The sequence below is a fragment of the Pogona vitticeps genome, chromosome 2 (genome assembly GCF_051106095.1).
Source record: "Pogona vitticeps strain Pit_001003342236 chromosome 2, PviZW2.1, whole genome shotgun sequence".
In the NCBI taxonomy this organism is placed as follows: domain Eukaryota; kingdom Metazoa; phylum Chordata; class Lepidosauria; order Squamata; family Agamidae; genus Pogona; species Pogona vitticeps.
The window spans coordinates 252,808,461-252,831,188 of NC_135784.1; the positions used below are offsets into that span (position 1 = coordinate 252,808,461).

Consider the following 22,728-nt stretch of genomic DNA (forward strand, 5'->3'; position numbering starts at 1 on the left):
TATATGTTTGATGTGAAATAGGATAAATACTAATGCCCATGAAGCCCAAGTGACAATAACTTAGAAAACAACAAATGTTACTATAAACCGTGCTCTTCTTCCACCAATACTTTTTTCTTGGTCGTTTTTGAATCCATGAAACAGATCACATCCAGAGACAGAACAAGCTAGGTTCACAGTGTTCTTTGTCCCTTTCCTGTATTTTAAAGTAAGTGTTTTATATATACAGTTCTGGCAAAATGAACTCCGAGGAATCTAAAAACAGTTTTCTGTTCCAATAGCGTGAAGAACTCCTGCAAACAATTAACCCAGTTTTTCATCCACGTAGCTGGAATTTTTAACCAATGTTGTTTCCCAACAATGAAAGACATTTCTAGCTTTTGAATTAGTAATGGCTGAACATTTCGCAAATGCCTGATTATTACAAAACAAATGAACAAAAACAACCATTAAACCTCCTAATAAAAATGAAATACTGACATCAAAGGAAAAATTCCACATGCCAGACCACATTGGTGTTGTATACTTAAGGAACAAATCTGCTATAGATAAAGATATTCACAGGTAGTGACAGGAGCTTCTCAGCATCTATCAAGTACAAATGGCCCTTTGGGTAAAGAAAAGATCATAACTTTTTAAAGGCATTAAATCTTAATCTGGAAGCTTTAACTAATCACTTAAACAATTCACACTGAACAATATGTACAGCTGTTGGCACCCAAGAATATGTTTGAACTCTGAAAAGACTCTCTGCCTAATGAACTGCTGGATAGCACTTATGTCTCTGGCTACTGAGTCAGACATTGGGAGTTGAATTCCCCACAGTGCCTCCTTGACAGGGACTGGACTCCATGATCCATAGCATCCCTTCCAGCTCTGCAGTCCCAAGATGATGACAATGATATTATTCAAAAATAAAAATACAGTGGTGCCCCGCTTGACAACGATAATCTGTTCCAGCAAAATCGCTGTAGAGCGAAATTGTCATCAAGTGAAATTTAAAAAACCATTAAAATGCATTAAAAACTGGTTAATGCGTTCTAATGGGGGAAATACCTCATCGTCCAGTGAAGATCCTCCATAGGGCGGCCATTTTCCGACACCTGTATAGCGAGCAATCAGTCCTGAAAACAGCAGGGAGTCATTTTGCACAGTGGGCGGCCATTTTGAAACCCTGAGAATCAGCTGTTTTTGATCGTCGTAATGCGGAAAACCGGTTCCCGAAGCAGGGAACCGATCGTTATCAAACAAAATCGCCCATAGAATCATCGTTCTGTGATCGCAAGAACGATCGCAAAAACATCGTCAAGTGATTTCATCGTATAACAAGGTAATCGTCAAGTGGGGCACCACTGTACCAGGCACAATCAATCAAAATTATAAAAATATTGACTAGTATTCTATAACAGATACAAGTTTTAATCAAAAACCTACATATATGTTAAATAGCAGCACAATATGTATGTTGTTCCTAATATTGCCTTTTTTGTAGCTCTGACGGTGTTGTTGTTGTCATCATTAAATAGGGAAATGGTTGGAAGCAGGCACTAGAAGTATTCTGGTAGAGTGTATTTTTTTAAAAAAAATCTGTATTTGAATACTTCTCACTTAAACACAGTAAACTCTCGGAGGACAACTTAGCCACATCCTTTTCTAAATGAAAGCTTTGGATCCACGAAGCCTTCACAAATGTGGATCTAGAGATTCCCAATGAACTTTCATGTTTATTTTGTTTTGTATTATTTCATGGGTGATGACATGTCTCTTTCATTTGCATATATTTCATGTACTACTTCTTACATTAACCACAAAATAGATCCCCCCCATTTGTATTTTATCTGACACTTGTCCAAAGGTGCTAAAGAAGGCTGAAAAACTACTCCAAAAAAACAGGAGCATGACAGGCAACAGAGAAGGAATCCAAAAGCCCTAAAGAATCCTTAACAACTAGAGTGGTGCCTCGACCTACGAACTTAATCCATTTCACAAGATGGTTGTAACTCAAAATGGTCATAAGTCAAAGCACCATTCCCATAGGAATGAACTGGAATGTGATTAATCCGTTCCAGATGGGGAAAAATTACCAAAAAACAAACAAACAAACACACACACACAAATAAAAAGACCCCACCAGTGCAAGCCTCATCGGAAGGCGTCGGGGCTGGAAGAAAAAAAATCATGAAAAACCGAGAACACAATGCAAGCCCCATTGGAAAGCGCTGGGGCTGGGGAAAAAATCACCAAAAACCAAAAAAACCAACCAAACAAAAAAAAACCACAATGCGAGCCCCATCAGAACGCACTGGGGCTGGGGCAAAAATCACTTCCCCCCCCCCAAAAAAAAAAACACCCAACACAGCAAGCCCCATCAGAACATGCTGGGGCTGGGGCAAAAATCACAAAAATAAAAACAAAACAAAAAAACATAGCAAGCCCCATCAGAACGCGCTGGGGCTGAAAAAAAACCCTCACACAGAGAAAAAAACAAACAGAGTAAGCCCCACTAGAACACGCTGGGGCTGGAAAACACACACACACACACACACACACACACAAACCATTACAGCACAGAAACATCCCCCCCGGCCCAAACCCACCCTGCAAAACCCCGTATGTACTCACTCAGAAGCAGAAAGCAGCACCAGGCAGCCCAACGCCTCCTCTGATGCACTCTCTCTAACCATTGGGGTGAAAGAGCTACAAAGAAGCAGCCTCTTCGCTGACCAACGGTTAGTAATTTTAATTCCCCACCTTTTTCCCCACCTTTTTTCTGGTCGTAACTTGAAGCTCCAGTCGCAAGTAGAAACAAATTTTTGCAGCCAGAGCTGGTCATAACTTGAAACAGTCATAAGTCGTGGCACCACTGTAGTCAAAAACGCCCCATAAAGGCAAGGCAACAGAGATGAATCAATCTACTCAAAAAGCAGGGAATACTACATAGGGAAAAATAATAATCAAACAACAACATGTATATCTGTAACATAACAAATAAACATGACATATACAGGGAAAGGACATATCCATATATACACACGGGGGGGGGGGACACCCTACTACTTTCTCTGCTGACTCCATCGGTGAAGCAGGCAGGCACAGGCAGAACAATATAAGATGGAGAACACCAAGAGTTGGGACACAGATTCCCACAAGAACAACTGAAGCAAAAAACCTCCCCTTACTAGGTTCCGACCAACCCAGGCCTTTTTAATGGTTCAAAATTCCCCCCCCCACGCTCCTTTATATTCTTATTTGCTGCTGACAGAAGCCCTCATAACATTATTGGATGAAAATTCTCCTGGGTCATTTGACAGGCAAAGATGAAAGAAAAGGTAAGCAAAAGAGGAAACGTGAAAGACCACAAAATATTTGTGTATCCCTCTTTTGTTTAAATGAATCATTCATGCTTAAGAGCTCTATTTTTGGGAAATCAATAAAAATGGACCAAAAAAGAGGCCTCTTCATAACATTTTTTTCTTATATGTTTACATGAAGGTCTCATCCTAACTAATGAATACTAAGAAGGAAAGAAAGGAGAGAAAAAATAGGAAAGCATTATCTGGGTGGTATTTCCCACATGCATGAGAACCTGCTGCCCTTCAGCATAGTGGGAAAAATACCTCTTTCCATAGATTCTGAGTCCAACTACCCATCTTTGGAGCAGGGGGAAGAGTAGGTAGGCAGTGTTGCTACAGGTTGATTTTCTCAAGTACCTTAAGTGCAAGAATATGGACTGAAATTCAGAAATGCATTCCTCCCTTTAGGCTAAACCATGTGTGACGTAGCAGGCCACTCTGATGTCACTGCCAACTCAGGCCTCTCAGAATGCCCACCACACTACTTCCTTCTCGCTGCCACCAATTGTAATGACTATTTAAGAAGGACAAAGGTTTCCTTCAAAACAAAACAGGTTTATTGAAATAACAAAATAAAATATGTAAATCACAGTTAGCTAATCAAGATGTCAATCACTGTATCTTATTTAATCAATCACAGACTTCCCTCACTGACCACTTAGGCACGCAGGCCTCTAAACAAGCTCTTTCTCTCTCACACACTCCTGATCTGATCTCTCCCCCTCTTTTCACACCCCTTTTTCTTCCAGCTCCTCCCTCTTCAGCCCCACCCTCCGTCACCCCATTGGCTGATGATTCACTGCCCAGCTGTGACGGACAGGTGAGGTCAGGGCTGCCTGTTACACCATGATTTGTAGCTCTATTTAATTGTTTGAGTGCAGCAAAATTCACGAACGAAAATAAGGAAATATTAGAGAGAGAAGCAAAGTCTTTAAAATATTTGCTATATGCTGTTCAATAAGAGTTTTATTCAGTTCTGTAGCTGCATAATCTACTTTTCATTAATACTGGTAGAATTTCTAGACTAGAAATAGTTGCATGAATTAGTATGCATTGTAAAATGATATTGCTCATCTGTTTGTGATAAAAAACCGAGCATCCATTAATAGGGGAAACCACATTCCTGCAGTTTACTATTATTATTAAGCCTCAAAGACTGTTCCTGTACTTTGACTTTTAAATTACAAAAACAGTATTAAAAAAAGACATTGCATAATTAGGCTGGTAAAAGCATATATATATTTTACACAGGAGCCTGCCAGGCATTTAGTGGGCCAACAAGTCAACCTAAGGGAAGTAAAAGAGGGATTGAGATGCTAATGAATACCCTGGCTACAGAAGAAAAAGGACTTCAGTTTCAATCCATTTGGTCAGTTACTGCTTTGCACATTACAGGAGTGACAACATTACAAAAAAATGCAAGGAGTTGGCAAGGGGGAAGTCCAGGAACTATGATGTCAACTACCAAAATGGCCATCCACGCTTCTGAGCAACAGAGGCACTTCACAGCTATAGTTTAGTTCACAAATTTAAACGCAAGGCACACATGGCTCTTGGATACTAATGTAAGTTTGGCTTGGCAACTCTTGAAGTCAAATTTGTCAAGCACTTTGACAGTTATACCAATAAACAGTAAAATACAAATTTAAAATAGCCTCTACGCCTACGATCCAGCGCCCTCCCAGATGTTGAATTTAAAGCCAGAAGTAGCCCGTACAAGACCTGAGATGAGCTTATTGGACGTGCATTTCAAAAATGGCCCACGCAGATGTTAGCAATTTAAGCATGCTAGCTATTCAATACATAATGCATGGCATTACCTTCATGGCATGAATTTCTTCCAGTAACCTTTGTGCACGTTTTTGGTTTTTCAGTACTGCCTCTTCAGTGCCTCTGAAAAAGGAAAGCACTTATTTCAGATTGCAGAAAGTACATGTCTTTTGTTTAGTTATTACTGGCTGCGAGAGAAGCCATAATAATAGACAGTAGTATTTTGGCAAAAGTTTTTCTGCCACTTTTGAGATGTAAACTTACAAAACATCACCACAGATGGTGGGTGAATGCAAAAAGTTCTCCTTCTTCTAAACATGGTTAGGAAATATGAACTAATATTGGGCTACCTGAAGAAGACAACAGTTCTTTTAGTTCTGTGTTTATTAAACTAATTTGATATATGCATTTAGTTGATTTTGTAATTATTTTAGTTTTCCTTTAACAGACAGAAGATATATTAATAAATAATGTTGACAATCAAGTGCTATAACAGACATTAAGGTAAAGGTAAAGGTTCCTCTTGACATTTTAGTCAGTCGTGTTCGACTCTAGGGGGCAGTGCTCATCCCCGTTTCCAAGCCATAGAGCCAGCATTTTGTCCGAAGACAATCTTCCGTGGTTACATGGCCAGTGCGACTTAGACACGGAACGCTGTTACCTTCCCACCGAGGTGGTACCTATTTATCTACTCGCATTTACATGCTTTCGAACTGCTAGGTTGGCGAGGAGCTGGGACAAAGTGACGGGAGCTCACTCCGTCGCGTGGATTCGATCTTACGACTGCTGGTCTTCTGACCCTGCAGCACACAAAGGCTTCTGCGGTTTAGCCCGCAGCACCACCACGTCCCTATACCAGACATTAGAAATACAATAGTATTTCAAGATACACCTAGAAACATTGGGTGTGTGTACATACACGTACCTGTCTATTTATTTGGGTGTATATAAGGAAGGCCCATTTGTCTCTGCATAAACAATACTGCTAACACATAATAATGCACACACTTTTTTTCTTTCTCATTGGCCTAAAACCTGTTGCACAACTTATGCTAGCATAGGGTCTGAATTAAGAGGCATCCAGAAATAAGAGGAAATACTTGTTTTACATTATTGTCCCCCTTGATGTTCCATGGAAGAAACACAGGACATTCAGGATTCAATTACAGTCCTAATCCTCCGGTGTGTTTGGCATGAAAACCATACTATGAAAATGTTACTTACTTTTTTGCTTTCAGTTTTGCAATATGTCTGGTTAGTCTGCGAACTGTCAGAACTCTAATCTTCTTTACTTCTTTTCTCATTTTCACAACCTATTTTATAAAGCAAATAACAAAACAAATTATATCTATATGCACTTTACATTGTGCTAAGTTTATAAATAGCTTTGAACACAGCTAGTTCTCATGCTTAATAAAAGTCTGAATTCAAAATTCTGCTAAGAATCAAATGGTTTCCAAAAACAGTCAGCCACTTCAGGAATCATCCAACAATCTGAAAAACATGTCTGAGTTCTGAAAAGAAACAAGTCATGAGAAAGCCAAGACATTCTTAAGAAAACATGTATAATATTCTTAGACACAAACTAGGCTATATGTCAAGTCAGATTGTTTGTGTTACTTGTTCATTTGTGCACCCCCAATATCCCCCAAACACCTGTATTTTCTTCTAAGTCTTTTGCAGAAACAGACTTCCTTCAGTTAACCACATAAAAGATTTAATTTAAGGTGATGTAAATATATGCTTTACTCATCCATTCTTCAGGAAAGGCAGTTCAAAATATAACTTCAAGATGAAACAAACAATTTTCTGGTATAGTATACTGTTTCAGTGTGACCTGACAGCAAAGAAGCCCCAAGACAAAATGTCCAACCTCTCAAAGCACCCCCAGGTAAGCCAGTGTTCTCCCAGCTTGAATTCCCCCCACATATAATGAGCATCATCAAACTGGCCTCGTCTATGGTGCTGCTATTTAAGTTACTGAGATAACGGCTTAAGAACTTGAAATATGGTTTAAAAAACACACCACAAGTGATTACAGTGGTGCCCCGCATAGCGATGTTAATCCGTTCCAGGAAAACCGTTGCTATCTGGAAACATCACTAAACGGAACGGAAAACCCCATAGGAACGCATTAAACTCCGTTTAATGTGTTCCTATGGGGGGTAAACTCACTGCTAAGCGGGAATCCTCCATAGGGCCGCCATTTTCGCCGCCTCGGTAAGGGAGGGCAGGGCGCGAAAACGCTGCGGGCGTCCATTTTCTTCTTCTGGTGGCCATTCTGACAGATAGGCCACAGTCAGTAAGGATGGGATCCCACCATTCTTCTACCCTGGTACTAAGTACAGGAGCTCCCCAGGGCTGCGTGCTGAGTCCCTTCCTCTATTCCCTGTACACACATGATTGCACCCCACTATATAACACCAATGCAATTATTAAATTTGCGGATGATACGACAGTGGTGGGACTCATAAATAAGAACAATGAGTCTGCTTATAGAAAGGAAGTACAAAGATTGATACTATAGTGTAAAGAAAATCATCTCACACTTAACATCAAAAAAACTAAAGAACTCATAATTGATTTTAGGAGGAAGAGAAATGTACATTTACCACTGTACATAAACGGTGAGGAAGTGGAGAGAGTTGGTAGTTTTAAATTTCTGGGTACTTACATCTCAGAGGACCTCTCATGGACTATAAATGCCAACATGCTAATAAAGAAGGCACAGAAGAGGCTGTATTTCCTGAGAATGCTCGGGAAGTTAAATTTATCACAGCATTTACTTATGTCCTACTACCGTAGCACCATTGAGAGTGTCCTAACTTATGGCATTCTGGCATGGTTTGGGAGTAGCTCTGTAGCGGACAAAAAAGCTCTACAGAGAACCATTAAAATTGCCCAGAATATCATCGGGCTCCAGCTACCAACCCTGGATGACATCTTCACATCCCGCTGTCTGAGGAAGTCACACAGCATCCTGAGAGACTCTTCCCATCCTGCTTATAACTTTTTTGAACTGTTACCGTCTGGCAGAAGATATAGAACAATTAAGACTCGGACCACACGTTTTCTAAATAGTTTTTATCCTAGAGCTATAATTGCAATTAATAATGAGCTTAAAGACCACCAGTAGTGAATAATTAGTTGGACTGTGTTACTTGGCCTGAGGTGTACATGTTTGTATTTTTAGTCGGGGACTTCTAGTGGGTGGGGAGTGTTTGGGGAATGTTATGTGTGTGCATGTGTCTGGTCTCTGGGTGTCTGTGAATTTCGTTGTATGGTATACTGTGTATATACTTACAATGACAATAAATTATATTATTATTATTATTCTGGAATCGCCAATCAGCTGTTTAAAAAAACATCGCAATGCAAAAATCGGTAAGCAAAATGCTTACCGATCATCGCAATGCGATGTTTTACCTACCAAAACATTGCAATGCGATCATAAAAACGATTGCAAAATCCGCATCGCTATGCAGATTCGTCGTTAAACGGTGTGCTCGTTAAGCGAGGGACCACTGTATATAGTAACTATAGGAAATAACAATGAAAAGACACATGGTTATGCCTCTGTACCAGCAATGGTGAACCTACGGCATGCGTGCCACAGCTGGCACACAGGGACCTCTCTGTGGGCACACTAGCCATAAGTTGCTGGATTGCTCCCCCAGCAACCAAACCTCAGGAGGCAGGTGCAACCGCAGTGTTAGTGCCCCAACAGGCAGCAGGGCAGGATCTGGAGCAGCTGGTGCTGGTGGCGGCGGGCCGGCCAAGCTATAGGTAGTGGTGGGGTTGGGCAGAAGTGGAGGTGGATCCAGAGTGGGGTCTGGAGGCACCTCAGTGCCCCAGATTCGTGCTTCCACCATCACTTCCAATACTTCTGCCGCCGCCGCCGCCACTCGCCGCCCCCTGGGCTGCGTTTTTTGTTTTGTTTTGTCTTTTGCAGTTTGGGCACTGGAGCTCGCCATCACTGCTCTATCCTAAAAAGAAAAACAAGCACACTTACCCTAACTTTTAAAAGGCATTTTTCAAGCCAACACTGTGAACATGCTTAGCATAGAGTCCTTATACTCATCATAGTTTCAGCACTGAGTATGAAAAGGAAATATTTCTGTCAACATGTAGAAGCGAGGAAGGGTTCTAGAAAAGGTGGGTTCTTGCTTCTGTGTTCTGTCTACATGCTGGCAGAATTCTTCTCTTTGTCCCTGGCAGTGAAACTGGAAAGAACATGACAACAGAGGGAGCAGGGTTAGGTGCATCTCTTAAAGTATATTCACAGGACCCCTTGAACAGTACCTGCACAGGATTCATGATTAAAAGATATCTAAATATAGGGTTATTTTTCCAACATGCATCACTGACTTAACTTTTAGAAGACAGAATATGGAATTCTTTTAAAAAACAGTACTTTTTAATGCAGCTGCTTTCACTCATTTTTAATCTGCTACCTGTTAATCTGGAGAGCTGGCCTGACATACTCCTAATGTCAGTTCCACATGGAGTCTTCTCTCTCTCTCTCAATTCTTATTTTTTCTGGATAGGTGTGTAACAGAAAAAAATATCTGGCTTTGTGATTTTCATTAGCCCACCCATTCACAACTTCATTTGGCTTTCTAAAAGATGTTAGCAAAAACAGCAAAAGCCAAACCCTAACTGCCAATATGGGGATGCAGTTAGTCACATTTTGCTTACAAAAAAAAAAAAAACATTAACAGCAGAGTACATTTCTAAGGTAGTATCAAATGACCTTTTAAACACGGGGTACAGTGGTCCAACAACCCCGAAATATTGGGAGATGGCTGCCAGTAAAAAAATGTAACGGGGAAGCTATTATCTGATCGTTTTAATTTAGCTATAATGTATGTCAGCATGTGCTGTACTGGAGGATTAACTCTGCAACACTGGGGGTGAGAGGAAATAGTAATACAGCAAAACCTCTCCCTCTGGCTACCTCTACATCTGCAAGAATTTCCAAGCCAAATGGCAATCCAAGCAGTTAGCAGTGGCATAAGTTACTGTCTTAAATCACATTTCAAAAGCTGTAACCATGATAAAAGCCAAGGAGAACTGTTCAGTGAGGTATTTATATCTATAGAAATCTTAACTAAAACTGCTAAAATAATTTATTGCAGATTAAAAATAAATTAATTAAATAATCAGCTATTACAGAAAAATAGTGAATTAGCAAAAGTATCAAACATGTTCCTTGTTAGAGAATCTTTTTTGTTGTGCCAATTCAGTTAATTTTTTTAAATTAATGAGTCATCATCAGATAAATACTACTCGACAAGTTGGCTTTTATGAGTCAAGTGCCCACATCTAGCCATGGCTCTAGATGCTGCAGCCACATTATCCTTTTAGGAAACAGCTTGGGAAAAATATTTACAAATACTTACTTGGTATCAGAGAAACTACTTATTTAAAATGTTGCCATTGTAAACAAGTCTTGCTTGTGTAGTAATAAAAATGTGTTAGCCAACATCAAACCAACATCTCAACCACACTGAGATTTGAAAGAGGGCTACAGTTTGTTTTCCATATATTGATGGCAGTTTCAAAAGGACAGCCATGGTCTGTGGAAACCACTCCAAACAGAACAAATATTGAGAGGAAAGTGATATTAAAATCAAAAGTCCTTTAAAAAGTTTACTGTCAGGGAGAAGTGTTTGTGCCTTGAAACCATTTCCTCATGAACTGGAGATTTGGCCAAATAGACATTTTAGGTTAACCAACACCCTTCTTATTATTACTATACAAACAGGAAGCACTAGCTTGTATAAATACTTCTGCAGACACAATTTTAAATAAACCATCCCAGTAATAGCAGGTAATTCTCCATAAATATCTTTCCTGATTGTGTTTATAAGGAAATATGCTTCCACACACAACTTCAATAAATAATCATGCAGAAGAGGAAAATATTTTACTCAGAAACACACAAAGCTGTTCTTTTAAGTGTGGAAATGAAAATAGTGTTTTTATATTAAAAAGTGCCTAAACTAAATTTGGGATTCCCACCACTATTTTGGCCAAGGTTTAAAGGCCAACCTTCAAAAATTCAGGACAACAAGACCCACCTGTTCTGCAGCATATCCTGCCTACACATCCAAATTATTTCCACCAGACTTGCAATGCCTAAGTCAGCCTAATCCATTTCACATATTTAGGAACTTCAACTTCTAGGAACCTTCTTTGGCCATGATAGTTGGGGCTACCAGAACTGAAGTTCAACAGATAGACTCCAGGTTGGGAAAGGCTATCCTGAGCCATCAGGTTGGAACCCTCCTTAGGCTAGACCTGTCACCTCTGTCAACAGCCAAGATACTCTACCTTCATCTTTGACATGTAAGAAACTGTTAAACAAGTGCACCCCTTCCTATTACAGAATTCCCATGGCAGAAATGCACAACTGTGCCAATTTAATTTTTGCCTTTGATGAAGATATTTAAAAGGCATAGTCATAGGATTTTAAGGAAAAAAAGGTTAGAATGCTACATTAAATTGAAGAATGTAAATCAGCCTTACTACATGGGTACTTTAGCTGATGTGGATGAAAAACTCACAAGCTATAATACAGCAGCAGCAACCGGGCGCATGCAAAGCCCACAATTTAAGGAACTGTAGCAGATCATTATACACTCAAATATACATTTTTAGCTTCCTATCCAGTATTTATTTTCTTTATACAAGGACCATGTGTAGACAGTGCATATATTTTTAGCGACTAATTTAACCAAAAGTCAGTTCTAACTCCCTGATCATAAACAGAAGATCCCTGCTCACATCGTCCTCCATTCTGTACCTGAGTGGCTAACTAGATGCCATTGCAAGCCCATAAAAATACATCAATACTAGAATATGCTCCAACTATTTTTACCTAGCAATTGGGATATACAAATATACCAGCTGAAATCCGCTAGCTTAGCACAATACATCGCACTAGAGTAGGCCCATTGATTCAGTGGGGACCTGGTGACTAATTTCCTCCATAGGTTCCATTGATTCAAATTGGTCTGCTCTACTGGTAACTTGTTACACCAAGCAACAAAATTTCAGCCAGTGTCTCTGTACCTGAGATAAGATGTTGCAATTGTGACTCTTCACCATGAAGGGCCTTGTGTTTCATATGCCTTCCTAGTTTCATTTTAAAACCTATCTACAGTGTAATCCTAACCGCCAAGATGGCTTAGACACTGAGCACCTAAGGTTGTGCTGGATCCAAAGATCTTCCATCTATGGATATGTGGGCTAATTACCATATTTTTCCATGCATAAAATGATACTTTTGTCTAAAATCTTTACACTAAAAATTGAGGGTCGTCTTGTACATGGAAGTAAGCTGAGGACAGAACACAATGGCCCATACCTTGCCTCTGCAAACAGGCTGCCTCCAATCATGAGGCTTAGCTTCCTAAAGTCAGGAGACTTACCTTCCTCCAATCACAAGCCTTATATAACTGACATCAGCTGATGCTGAACAAACCAATTGCAAAACACCTTGTTGGAGGTCGAGCAGGCAGGCAGTGCTCAGATGCAACAGGGACAATGTTACATAATTACTAAATAAAAATGTATTCTGTTTTATGTTTAAAATACTGGTTTCTTAAATTGGGATTAGAAAAGTGGGGGAGCATCTTATACATGGGGCATCTTATATACGGAAAAATATGGTAAGTGAAAATGCAAAAAATGTATCTCAATAAGTACAGGAAGCATAAAGTAACTTGCTTGGACCTGTGTTGTAATGTAAACATTAAAGTTAATATTTATTTTTTAATAACGTGGGATGTTGACTTGGACAGAGGCGGGCACTGAAAATTTACATAGCAGATGACCAGAAATACTTGTTTGGGGTGAAAATATTCAAAGATAGATATGTTAACAAGTCTTAGAACATGAGGAAGGGCAAAATCATATTTCAACTAGATTATAGCTGGGGGAAATGGAGAAGATATAGAAAACTGGGATTGCTGGTATAAAAAAGTCCATTAAGCTAGCTGGATAGCTCAATGAGTACTTGGCTGTAAAAATAGGGATCAGGAATTCAATTCCTCACTGTATCTTCTGGGATAAAAAAAAAACCAGTATATGGGACCTTGGGAAAATGCCACAATCCCAGATTGCCACTAGATGAAGAGAATGGTAAACCATTCTGAATGGTAAGCCATTCTGAATACTAAGAAACCCTGGAAAGTCAAACTCAACTGGACAGCACACAATTATTAATTATGGTTTCTCTAATAAATTACTAGTGTTATTTGCAAGTAGAATTCACTTTCATTCAATGATACGTCATGACTATTCTCTGTAACCTGTATTACAAATTTCACTTTATATAGTTCTCATGTAATGACTCAACTGCAATTAGGCCTTCTGCTACAGCCAAAACAAACCTGGCATTTTGGTAAGACATACAAATTCAACCAGCTTGAGAATTTTGATCAAATATCCCTTTTCTAGCTTTCAATTTAGCTAATGAAAATTTTGGCCAAACATCCTTATTTGATTCCTTTTAGAGAGTGAAAGGAATCCCAAGCACAAGATAAAAAAACATCCATGGCGCAGTAATGATCTAAAAATAAAAATACATTTTAAAAAATTAACACACCTCACTTGAACTAATGAACCACAGATTTAAGACACGGTTAGAAATTGTGATAGAAGGGGATAGACTTCTAAGAGGGTGTATTAAAGAACTCACTGGATCTCAGCCAAAGATTATATATTGCAAAGACCTTGTATGGGGTGACAAATACTGGAAAGAAATATTGCATTAGAATAAAATGTTATGTTTGGCTTCTTTGGGGGCTTGCTTTAAGCTTGAACAGAGAGGAGATGTCCAATTTAAGCTAACCCATAGCCAAGAATGTAAGAACACTGTTTTAAAAGTTTGACCAAAAGGGGAAGAATGTCTCATAACACTTGGTGTAGATTGAGGCGTATCACTAGTTAAGCCAAAATATAAAATGAGTTAACACCAAATAGTAGCACATTCCAGGGATTAAATTTATATTGTGGTCCTAAATATTCCAAAGATATATATGAGATTTTGATGGTATATGGGATACTGATGGGCTGTTGTGCAGTTCTATTAGCTTTAAGGACTGTCAGATAGCTCAGTGGCTTAGGTCTCTGGTTGCGGAGCCAGAAGTTTGGAGTTCAATTCCTCACAGTGCCTCTTTGACAGGGCCTAGATTTGATGACTATGGGGTCCCTTCCGTTCTGCAGATCCAAGATGATGATGATGCTATATTGTATATTATTATTAAGCTTGAAATTGTCCTACAAAGAAGAGCTGACCGCTTTCAGAAAGCTTACTAAAACTGCAGAAAATTTACCGGTACTTTGATCATTGGTGGTGCTTTTGGGGAATGTTTGACTTTAACCAGCAACAGTTATGACTGCAGTAAGATCCACTGTGTTACCTGATCCACAATATTCATGCTACTCAGAGTTAAGGCCAGAAGTACAATGGCAGGTGAAAAATGGTACAATGGCAGGTGAGAAAACAAGCTGAACTCATTTCCTATCCATTGTGTATATCCTGAAAAGTGTGGTACGGGCTGGGATCACTCAGAGCTCCATTGGCAGATAAAATATCTGTGATTGGGTTCTTTTGAAAGTTGTGGCAGTTCCTCCGTTTTGGAGGGAAGAAAGGACGGAGACTTTTTAAAACTATCTTCAATTTCAACTTTATTAATTTGTGGGGTTTCAACCATAACACCAACAAGGTCAAAACATGACAGATCTGGCATCTGTCCATAGCTTCACAACACAGATTGTTCCTATACGCAGGGATGATTCACTGCAGGGCTGGACCAAGCCGCTCTCGATCCGTAATCTTGCGTAGGGGAGCACTCCGCATAGCACAAACTGTGTCATAGCATGGGTGAAATGCCCAATCGCCCTCCTTCGGTGGGGTATTGCAGGTTGAATCTAGGCATATCACTTTCCTCCCGCAACCTTGCCCCCGTGGCAAGACTGTTCATTCTTGCATTTCAAATGTGGCCTCTCCTTCTCTTTTTGTCTCTGGGTCAGGCAGCAAGCCTCCGATTCTTAGATTTGGAAATCCTTCAAAAGATCCTGCGCTTTCTCATATTCTAAGTCATTCTTTTCCTGCTCCACCTTAGCTTTACAGTGGTGCCTCAACTTACAACACAACTGATTCCAGAAGATGGGCGTAAGTTGAAATGGTTGTAAGTCAAAGCACCATTTCCCATTGAAATGCACTGAAATGAAATCAATCTGTTCTGGCTAAAGAAAAAAAAATCACACACACATCCAAAAAAATCACTGCAAGACTCATTGGAAATGAGATTAATCCCATCCGGCCAAGGGGGGGGGAGAAGAAGAGCAATCAAGCGTGCAAGACCCATCAGAAATGCACAGAAAACAATTGAAGCAGATTGGAAATGCACAGAGAACAAGGGACTATGTCAGAAGTACACAGAGAACAAAGGGAGCAGTTCAGAAATGCACAGAAAACAAAGGGTCCAGGTTGGACATGCACAGAAAACAAATGGAGCAGATCGGAAATGAACAGAGAACAAAGGGACCAGGTCGGAAATGCAAAGGAAAAAGCAAGGGTAGCATGCAAGACCCATCCGAATAGGGGAATAAAACCCAAAAAGCAACCAACTCCCCCCAAGATCCATCAGAAATGGGGGGAAAAACCAAGCAACCAACAAACCCCCCAAGAGCCATCACAGCACAGAACCATAACCCCCCCCCGCCCAAAACCATGCTGCAAAAACATCCAGAACAGTTTTTGAAAAGCAGAAAACAGCAGCTTTCCTTACCAGGCAGCCTTCTCTGATCATACACTCTCTAACTGCTGGGGCAAAAGAGCTACAAAGAAGCAGCCTCGTCACCACCTACAGTTAGAAATTTGAATTTCCCGCCTTTTTCGTAACTGGAAGCTCCGACCGCAAGACGAAGCACAATACTGCAGCCAGAGCTGGTCATAACTCGAAATAGTCGTAAATATTTATTTATTTATTTACAGTATTTTTTTAGCCGCACCATTACCAGTGTCATAGGGATGTGGCACCACTGTATTCTCCTTTCCCCTTTTTCCCGTCTACTCCCAAACCTCCTCTCTCCCCTTTCTTTTATATACTCCTCCCACATAGAGAGTTTCAGCTCATCCCCTTTGCTTCCTTCTCCTTCCTCTACCAGGCAAACATCTACACTCCGTTTCTCCTGTACTAAGGTTCTTTCCGTCTCTCCTATATCACCTTTACTGACTCCTCTTTCCTCTTCTGATGGTTCTATCGGTGAGGACTGCTCACTTGCCTCCTGCTTTCCTTCACAATAATCTAAAACGGCTGGGAATTTTGAACAATTTCAACAGTATAAAAACTGGCAGCCAAACGGTTTTACTTTCATGAAGCCAGAAATGGCAGAGTCTGATAATAACTCTTCCCCATTTATGTACCAGGATTTGCATTCAGTAATCAACTCTAACCACACATGTCTAGTTTAATCCTCATATTACTACTTTTTTTGGTATCACTGGCCATACAGCAGGCCAAGTGCACAGTAAGTCATTCACAAGGGACTTAGTCTTTATTCTTTTCAGAAATATTTGTTCTTACTGGATTTCCTCTTTTATTAACTATAAGACATTATTTTAATCTGGTTCATTATTTCTAAAAATGGAACCTCCGTGAATTTCAAGTTTAATATCCTCAAATGTGTTGCTATTTGCAACCCTTTGTACCACTTTGTATAAGTCATCCTTTTCTCCATAAGCAAAGAAAAGTTTGCACATTTTTTCTTTCCAGCGAAGTAGCCAAGTTTATCTTAATTATGTTTTCATAATTCAATATATTTACATGTATCACCTTCAAAACTCTATAGAAAGCCATATCTACTCTGAACAGAACTGCAGCAACAATGCAAAAGATTAAATAGCACCATGTAAAAAGCGATAAAAAGCTGAAATGCAGCATCAGTGGCCAGTTGAGATAATAAAGTTTTCTGCATTTTAAAGACCAGATCCTTGTCCCCTTTTGAGGCCTCCTTTACACTGACACGAAAACAGCTGTAGCAAGCTTTATATAGAACACACATGTTAGAGCCACAATTCTGTAAAATTGGCACTAAGTGATGAATTCCCCTTCTATGTTGCTGGATTCTTCTTTGCCTTATCTCCACGGTTTTCTTTAAATCAAATGGGGCAAGCCATTTACCCCTCCCTCCATATTTGCAACGAATACAATTGCCAAATATAGACAAAATTGCTTCATTCAGTTAGACATGTCATTTGGATTATACAGTGAAAGTCAGTGTAATCCGATTTGAATAAGTTTAGCTACCACAATGAGAGAAAGATATAGACGCCAATAAGCACTAGCAAAACCAAGGAACCAAGAGCTACTATTCAAAATTCTAAGCAAACAAGGTTGAAATGAGATGTCCAGTCTAGTGTCTGCCTCTGATATATATGGCAAATCTGAATATTAGGAGGATGAAATCTGTAGGAGACTCAGGCAAGCCTTGGAATTAATCCTTTCCTCCTCTGACTTGAAATACGTATAATAGTGAGAAGGCAAATGCAGTGCCTCTCCACCCTGCTACTCTGCCCTGCAAATCTCTCCAACTCTGCCTTTGAATAGAAATACTTGGCATTCAGATCTATACCATTTTGTTTGAAGAGCAATAACTCTGTGTGGTATGGATCACACATGATCCATCTGGACACATACAAATTCAGTCATCTCTGAATTTATCAAAACTATAGTGGGTAAAAGAGCACAAAACAATTAATCACAGAAATGCCATTCAACCAATGAAGAAAAAAGTTGATAATATGGGGGATGGAGGTACAGTTCAGAAACGAACAAAATGAGTGAGAAAATGGAATTCATACTCAAGCTATTTTTATACTAACAAAAATTTAACAGTAATAGCATCAGGGACCTGCCACAAAACAGTGCAGTGTGGAATGTGATTCTTTTCAAGCCTGTGATGTTTCCTTAATTTGTATTTAGACATGTTGTGTGTGACACTGAACATAGAGAAAAGAATGAAGTGTAAAGAGTTGTCTGTGGATTTGAGAGAAAATAGTGTGGAAAAACATTGGCAATCTCAAGGCTACGAGTCCATCTCCAGAGATCTTAATGTTCCTATGTCCACTGTGCACAATATCATCAAGAGGTTTACAGCCCATGGCACTGTAGCTCCCTGGACGTGGACGGAGGAGCAAAATTACTGAAAAATTACAACGAAGGATGGATACAGAACCCAGATTAACTGTCCAACAAATTCAAGCTGATCTGCAGACACAGGGTGCAACAGTGTCAGCTCACACTATCCATTGCCATCTGAATGAAAAGAGACACTATGGTAGGAGACCCAGGAGGACACCACTGCTGACACAAAGGAATAAAAAAGCAAGACTGGAGTATGCCAAAACCTATGTAATAAAACCACAACTTATGTGACAAAATTCTTCTGGGAGAACGTACTGTGAACAGATGAGACAAAAGTAGAGCTTTTTGGTCAAGGACATCATGGCAGTTTACAGAAAAAGAAATGAGGCATTGAAAGAAAAGAACACAGTCCCTACAGTCAAACATGGTGGAGGTTCAAAGATGTTTTGGGGTTACTTTGCTGCTTCTGGCACTTCATGCCTTGATTGTATGGATGGTATCATGAGATCCGATGATTACCAAAGAATTTTGGGGCACAACATAGTGGTTGGTGTCAGAAAGCTGCGTCTCCACCAGAGGTCATGGGTCTTCCAGTAGGACAATGACCCAAAACACACTTCACAAAGCACTCAGAAATGGTTACAAACAAAGCACTGGAGAGTTCTGAAATGGCCAGCAATGAGTCCAGATCTGAATCCCATAGAACAGTGGCCCCCAACCTTGGGCCTCCAGATGTTCTTGGACTATAAATTCGAGAAGCCTTCACCACCACCTCTGCTGGCCAGGATTTCTGGAAGTTGAAATCCAAGAACATCTGGAGGCCCAAGGTTGGGGACCGCTGCCATAGAACACCAGTGGAGAGATCTCAAAACCGCACTTTCGAGAAGGCATCCTTCAAATCTCAAGGCCCTGGAGCAGTCTGCAAAAGAAGAGTGGTCCAAAATTCCAGTAGAGAGGTGTAAGAAAGCCATTCATGGTTACAGGAAGCAATTAGTTTCATTTATTTTTTCCATAGGGGGTGCTACCAAATATTAAGTTAAGGGTGTCAATAGTTTTGGCCATGACTGTATGCTTTGTAAAATTAAAAACTTTTTAAAAAGTGAAACTTTTTGATATGTGTGCTACGAGTACAGTGGACCCCTGACTTACAGATGGCTTGACTTACAGACGGCTCGACTTACAGACTTCTCTGGCCGCAAAATTTAGGTTCGACTTGCAGCCTGAGAATCGACCTACAGACCAGAAAAAAAACAAAATGGAACAAAAATGGAACAAAAATGGCCGGTTACGGGATTAATCGGTTTTCAACGCATTGTAGGTCAATGGAGACTCGACCCTCAGACTTTTCGACCTGCAGCCACCGATCCAATACGGATTAATTCCGTAAGTAGAGGGTCCACTGTACTATCCTCCTGGTACTTTTTCCTTTCTTCCTCATACTGATATTTAGTTGATTCTCCATATTGACCGTTGGTTGGTATGGCACCATTTGCACACTAACGTGAAGAATATGATGTCCTTGGGTCAAAGTTTGTAAAATTAAAGCAACAACGGAGATGAATTTCGAACAGCACAATTAAGTTTGAACACACTTTGTGAATATGGAATGCTGAACAGTGAGATAGAAGGTAGTGGACTGAAGTATTCTGGAATCACTAGATTGCAAAAGAATTATTTCTTACAATTTAGACAGGGTTTCTGTGTGGGACTGTATCAGATTTTACTTTTCTTCTCTGTGTTTTTGTGTTGTTCCAACGCAAACTGAAGAAATGAACAAGTGAGTACCAAAGCATTTGCAAGTGCAACAATTTTCTGAGAGAAGGGTTGCATTTTCTGACAGAATTGCAAGGGTGCCAATATTTTGGCCATGACTGTATAACCCACCTTAACTAGCAGAATCACACATATACATTGAAACAGCTGATAAGAACTACCAAATTCCTGCAGGATCAAATTTTGAACATCAGTCTCCTATTTAAACATCACAATAATACAACATTTCAAGACGTGGATGAGAATAGGCATTCTTCAGTCTTGAGAGACTATGGTAACGTGCTCTGAATAGAGGGAACAGTGTCTAGTGCGGCTGAGAAGGCCAATACGAGAGTGACAAGCCCTTCCACACTGAAGACAAATACAATCTGTCCCCTGTCCAGATCCCTGATTTTGCTGGTTTCTGGACTGCCTCCTTACCTTGGCCTGCTGAACAAGTATCTCTTCAAATTGGGAGAGGCCATGATGCACTGCCTGCCTCCAGGCTAACACTCAGATGTCCAAGTTTCCCATCTGTTGAGGTCCATTCCTAAGGCCTTCAGATCCCACTTGCAGATATCCTTGTATCACAGCTGTGGTCTCCCTCTGGGGTGCTTTCCCTGCACTAATTCTCCACACAGGAGATATTTTGGAATCCGACTGTCAGTCACCCTCACGACATGCCCAAGCCCACTTAAGACACTGCTGTTTCAGTAATGTATGCATGCTAAAAATTCCAGCTCATTCTAGGACTACTCTATTTGGAACTTTGTCCTGCCAGGTGCTACCAAAAAAGCGTTGGAGACAACACATATGGAATGTGTTCCATTTCTTCTCCTGCTGTGCACAAAGGATCCATGACTTACTGCAGTACAGGAGTGTACTCAAGACACAGACTCTATAGACTTGGATCCTGGTATATGCCATCAGCTTCTTATTAAGCCATAATCTCTCTGTGAGTAATAGAGGGAGGTGAGTCCAAACCCTGGCCCATGACTTGTGTTTTCTTCAGGCTGATTGTTAATCCAGAATCTTGGCAGGCCTTGCTAAAAGGATTCATAAGTCGTTGGAGTCTTCAGCAGAATGGGCAACAACAGCTGCATCATCGGCGAAGAGGAAGTCCCACATGCATTTCAGCTGGACTTTGGTCTTTGCTCTCTATCTAGAGAGATTAAAGAGCTTTCTATCTGATCTAGTCCAAATACAGTCACCTTCTGTTGCAGTTCAAAAAGCGTGCTTCAGCACGACAGAAAAAAAAAACCAAACAGAGTGGGCTCAAGGACACAGCCCTGTTTCACTCTGCTTCGGATGTCAAAGGGATCTGATGTTGAGCCACCAAAAACCACAGTGCCCTTCATTTCCTCATGAAAGGACCTGATGATGTTAAGGAGTTGAGATGGACATCCAATCTTGGGAAGTATTTTTAAAAGGCCATCCCTACTAACCAAATCAAAGACCTTTGTAAGATCTATGAAGGCCACAAAGAGTGGCTGTCCTTGTTACACACATTTCTCTTGCAGCTATCTGAGGGAAAATACCATGTCAGTGGTGGATCTATTAGCTCGAAATCCACACTGTGATTCTGGATTCTGTCTGCAAGCACCTGAAGCCTCTTCAGCACAACACGGGCAAGCAGCTTCCCTACAATCCTGAGAAGATGCCACAGTAGTTACTGCAGTCACCCCTGTCGCCTTTGTTCTTATACAATGTGATGATGTTTGCATCCTTCATGTCCTGTGATACACAACCTTCCCTCCAGTAAAGACAAAAGATTTCATACAGGTTGGTGGTGATGGTCTCTTTACAGTACTCCAGCACTTCAACAGGAATGTTATCCTTCCCAGGTGCCTTGCCGGAGGCGAGGGAATCCATGACAGGCAGGCACTTGATGTTATTCAATGGCTTTTCTGTTACTACATTCTCTCTAGAATATAGCTCAGAGTTGTGCTTCACCCAGCGTTCCATCTGCTGTGCTCAGTCCTGGATGATCACACCTGTAGCAGACTTCAAGGGAGCAGATTTCTTCTGTATTGGACCTAAAGCCTGCTTGATACCATCACACATTCCCTTGATGTTACCTGTGTCCACTGCTATCTGTATCTGAGAGCAGAGCTGAAGCCAATAATCGCTAGAACATCTCCTGGCAGTGTGTTCGACTTTGCTATGAGCAACTCGAAGAACCTGCAAGGTGTACTCAATAGGACAGGCTTTGTATGCTGCTAGAGCTCTCCTCTTTTCCTCGATGGCTGGCATCAACTCCTCCGAACAGAGATAACCATGTTAGCATGCTACAACAAAAACATCTTGTGGCATCTTTAAGACTAACAAATTGTACTCTGCATAAGCTTTCAAGAACTGTAGCCCACTTTAAAGATGCATGGGGTCATGAGAATCCTAAGCAATAAGCTGGTTTCAGAGGGGCTTTGAGACACCACCCCTCTTGAATCAACACTCCTCTGTTCAAAGCAGAATCCACCATGGAATTTCAACACAGGGGTCTTCAAACTACTGCCCATGGGCCACACCCTGCCTGCCTTGCCATTTTATCCAGCCCATTCCCTTCGGCCCATGTGTACACAAGCAAGCAGCTGTCTGTGCATTTCTTGTAAATGGTGTGCATGCTTGCACAGGGTGCGTGTGTGAGTGCATCTAAGAGGCCATGCATACGTCCATGCAGCCCTCATGCTCAA

At 40.6% G+C, this 22,728-nt stretch overlaps 1 protein-coding gene across 1 annotated transcript in view; it reads right to left on the reverse strand.

Annotated features, from left to right (window-relative positions):
- The window catches only part of SRFBP1 (serum response factor binding protein 1), a 59,751-nt gene that overhangs the window by 27,170 nt on the left and 9,853 nt on the right, over window positions 1-22,728 (reverse strand). The window contains exons 2-3 of the mRNA XM_020803625.3: window positions 6,348-6,436; window positions 5,174-5,246 (exon numbers count right to left, since the gene is read on the reverse strand). Of these exons, the coding sequence (XP_020659284.3) occupies window positions 5,174-5,246; window positions 6,348-6,436 (162 nt within the window). The remainder of the gene's footprint in view (window positions 1-5,173; window positions 5,247-6,347; window positions 6,437-22,728) is intronic.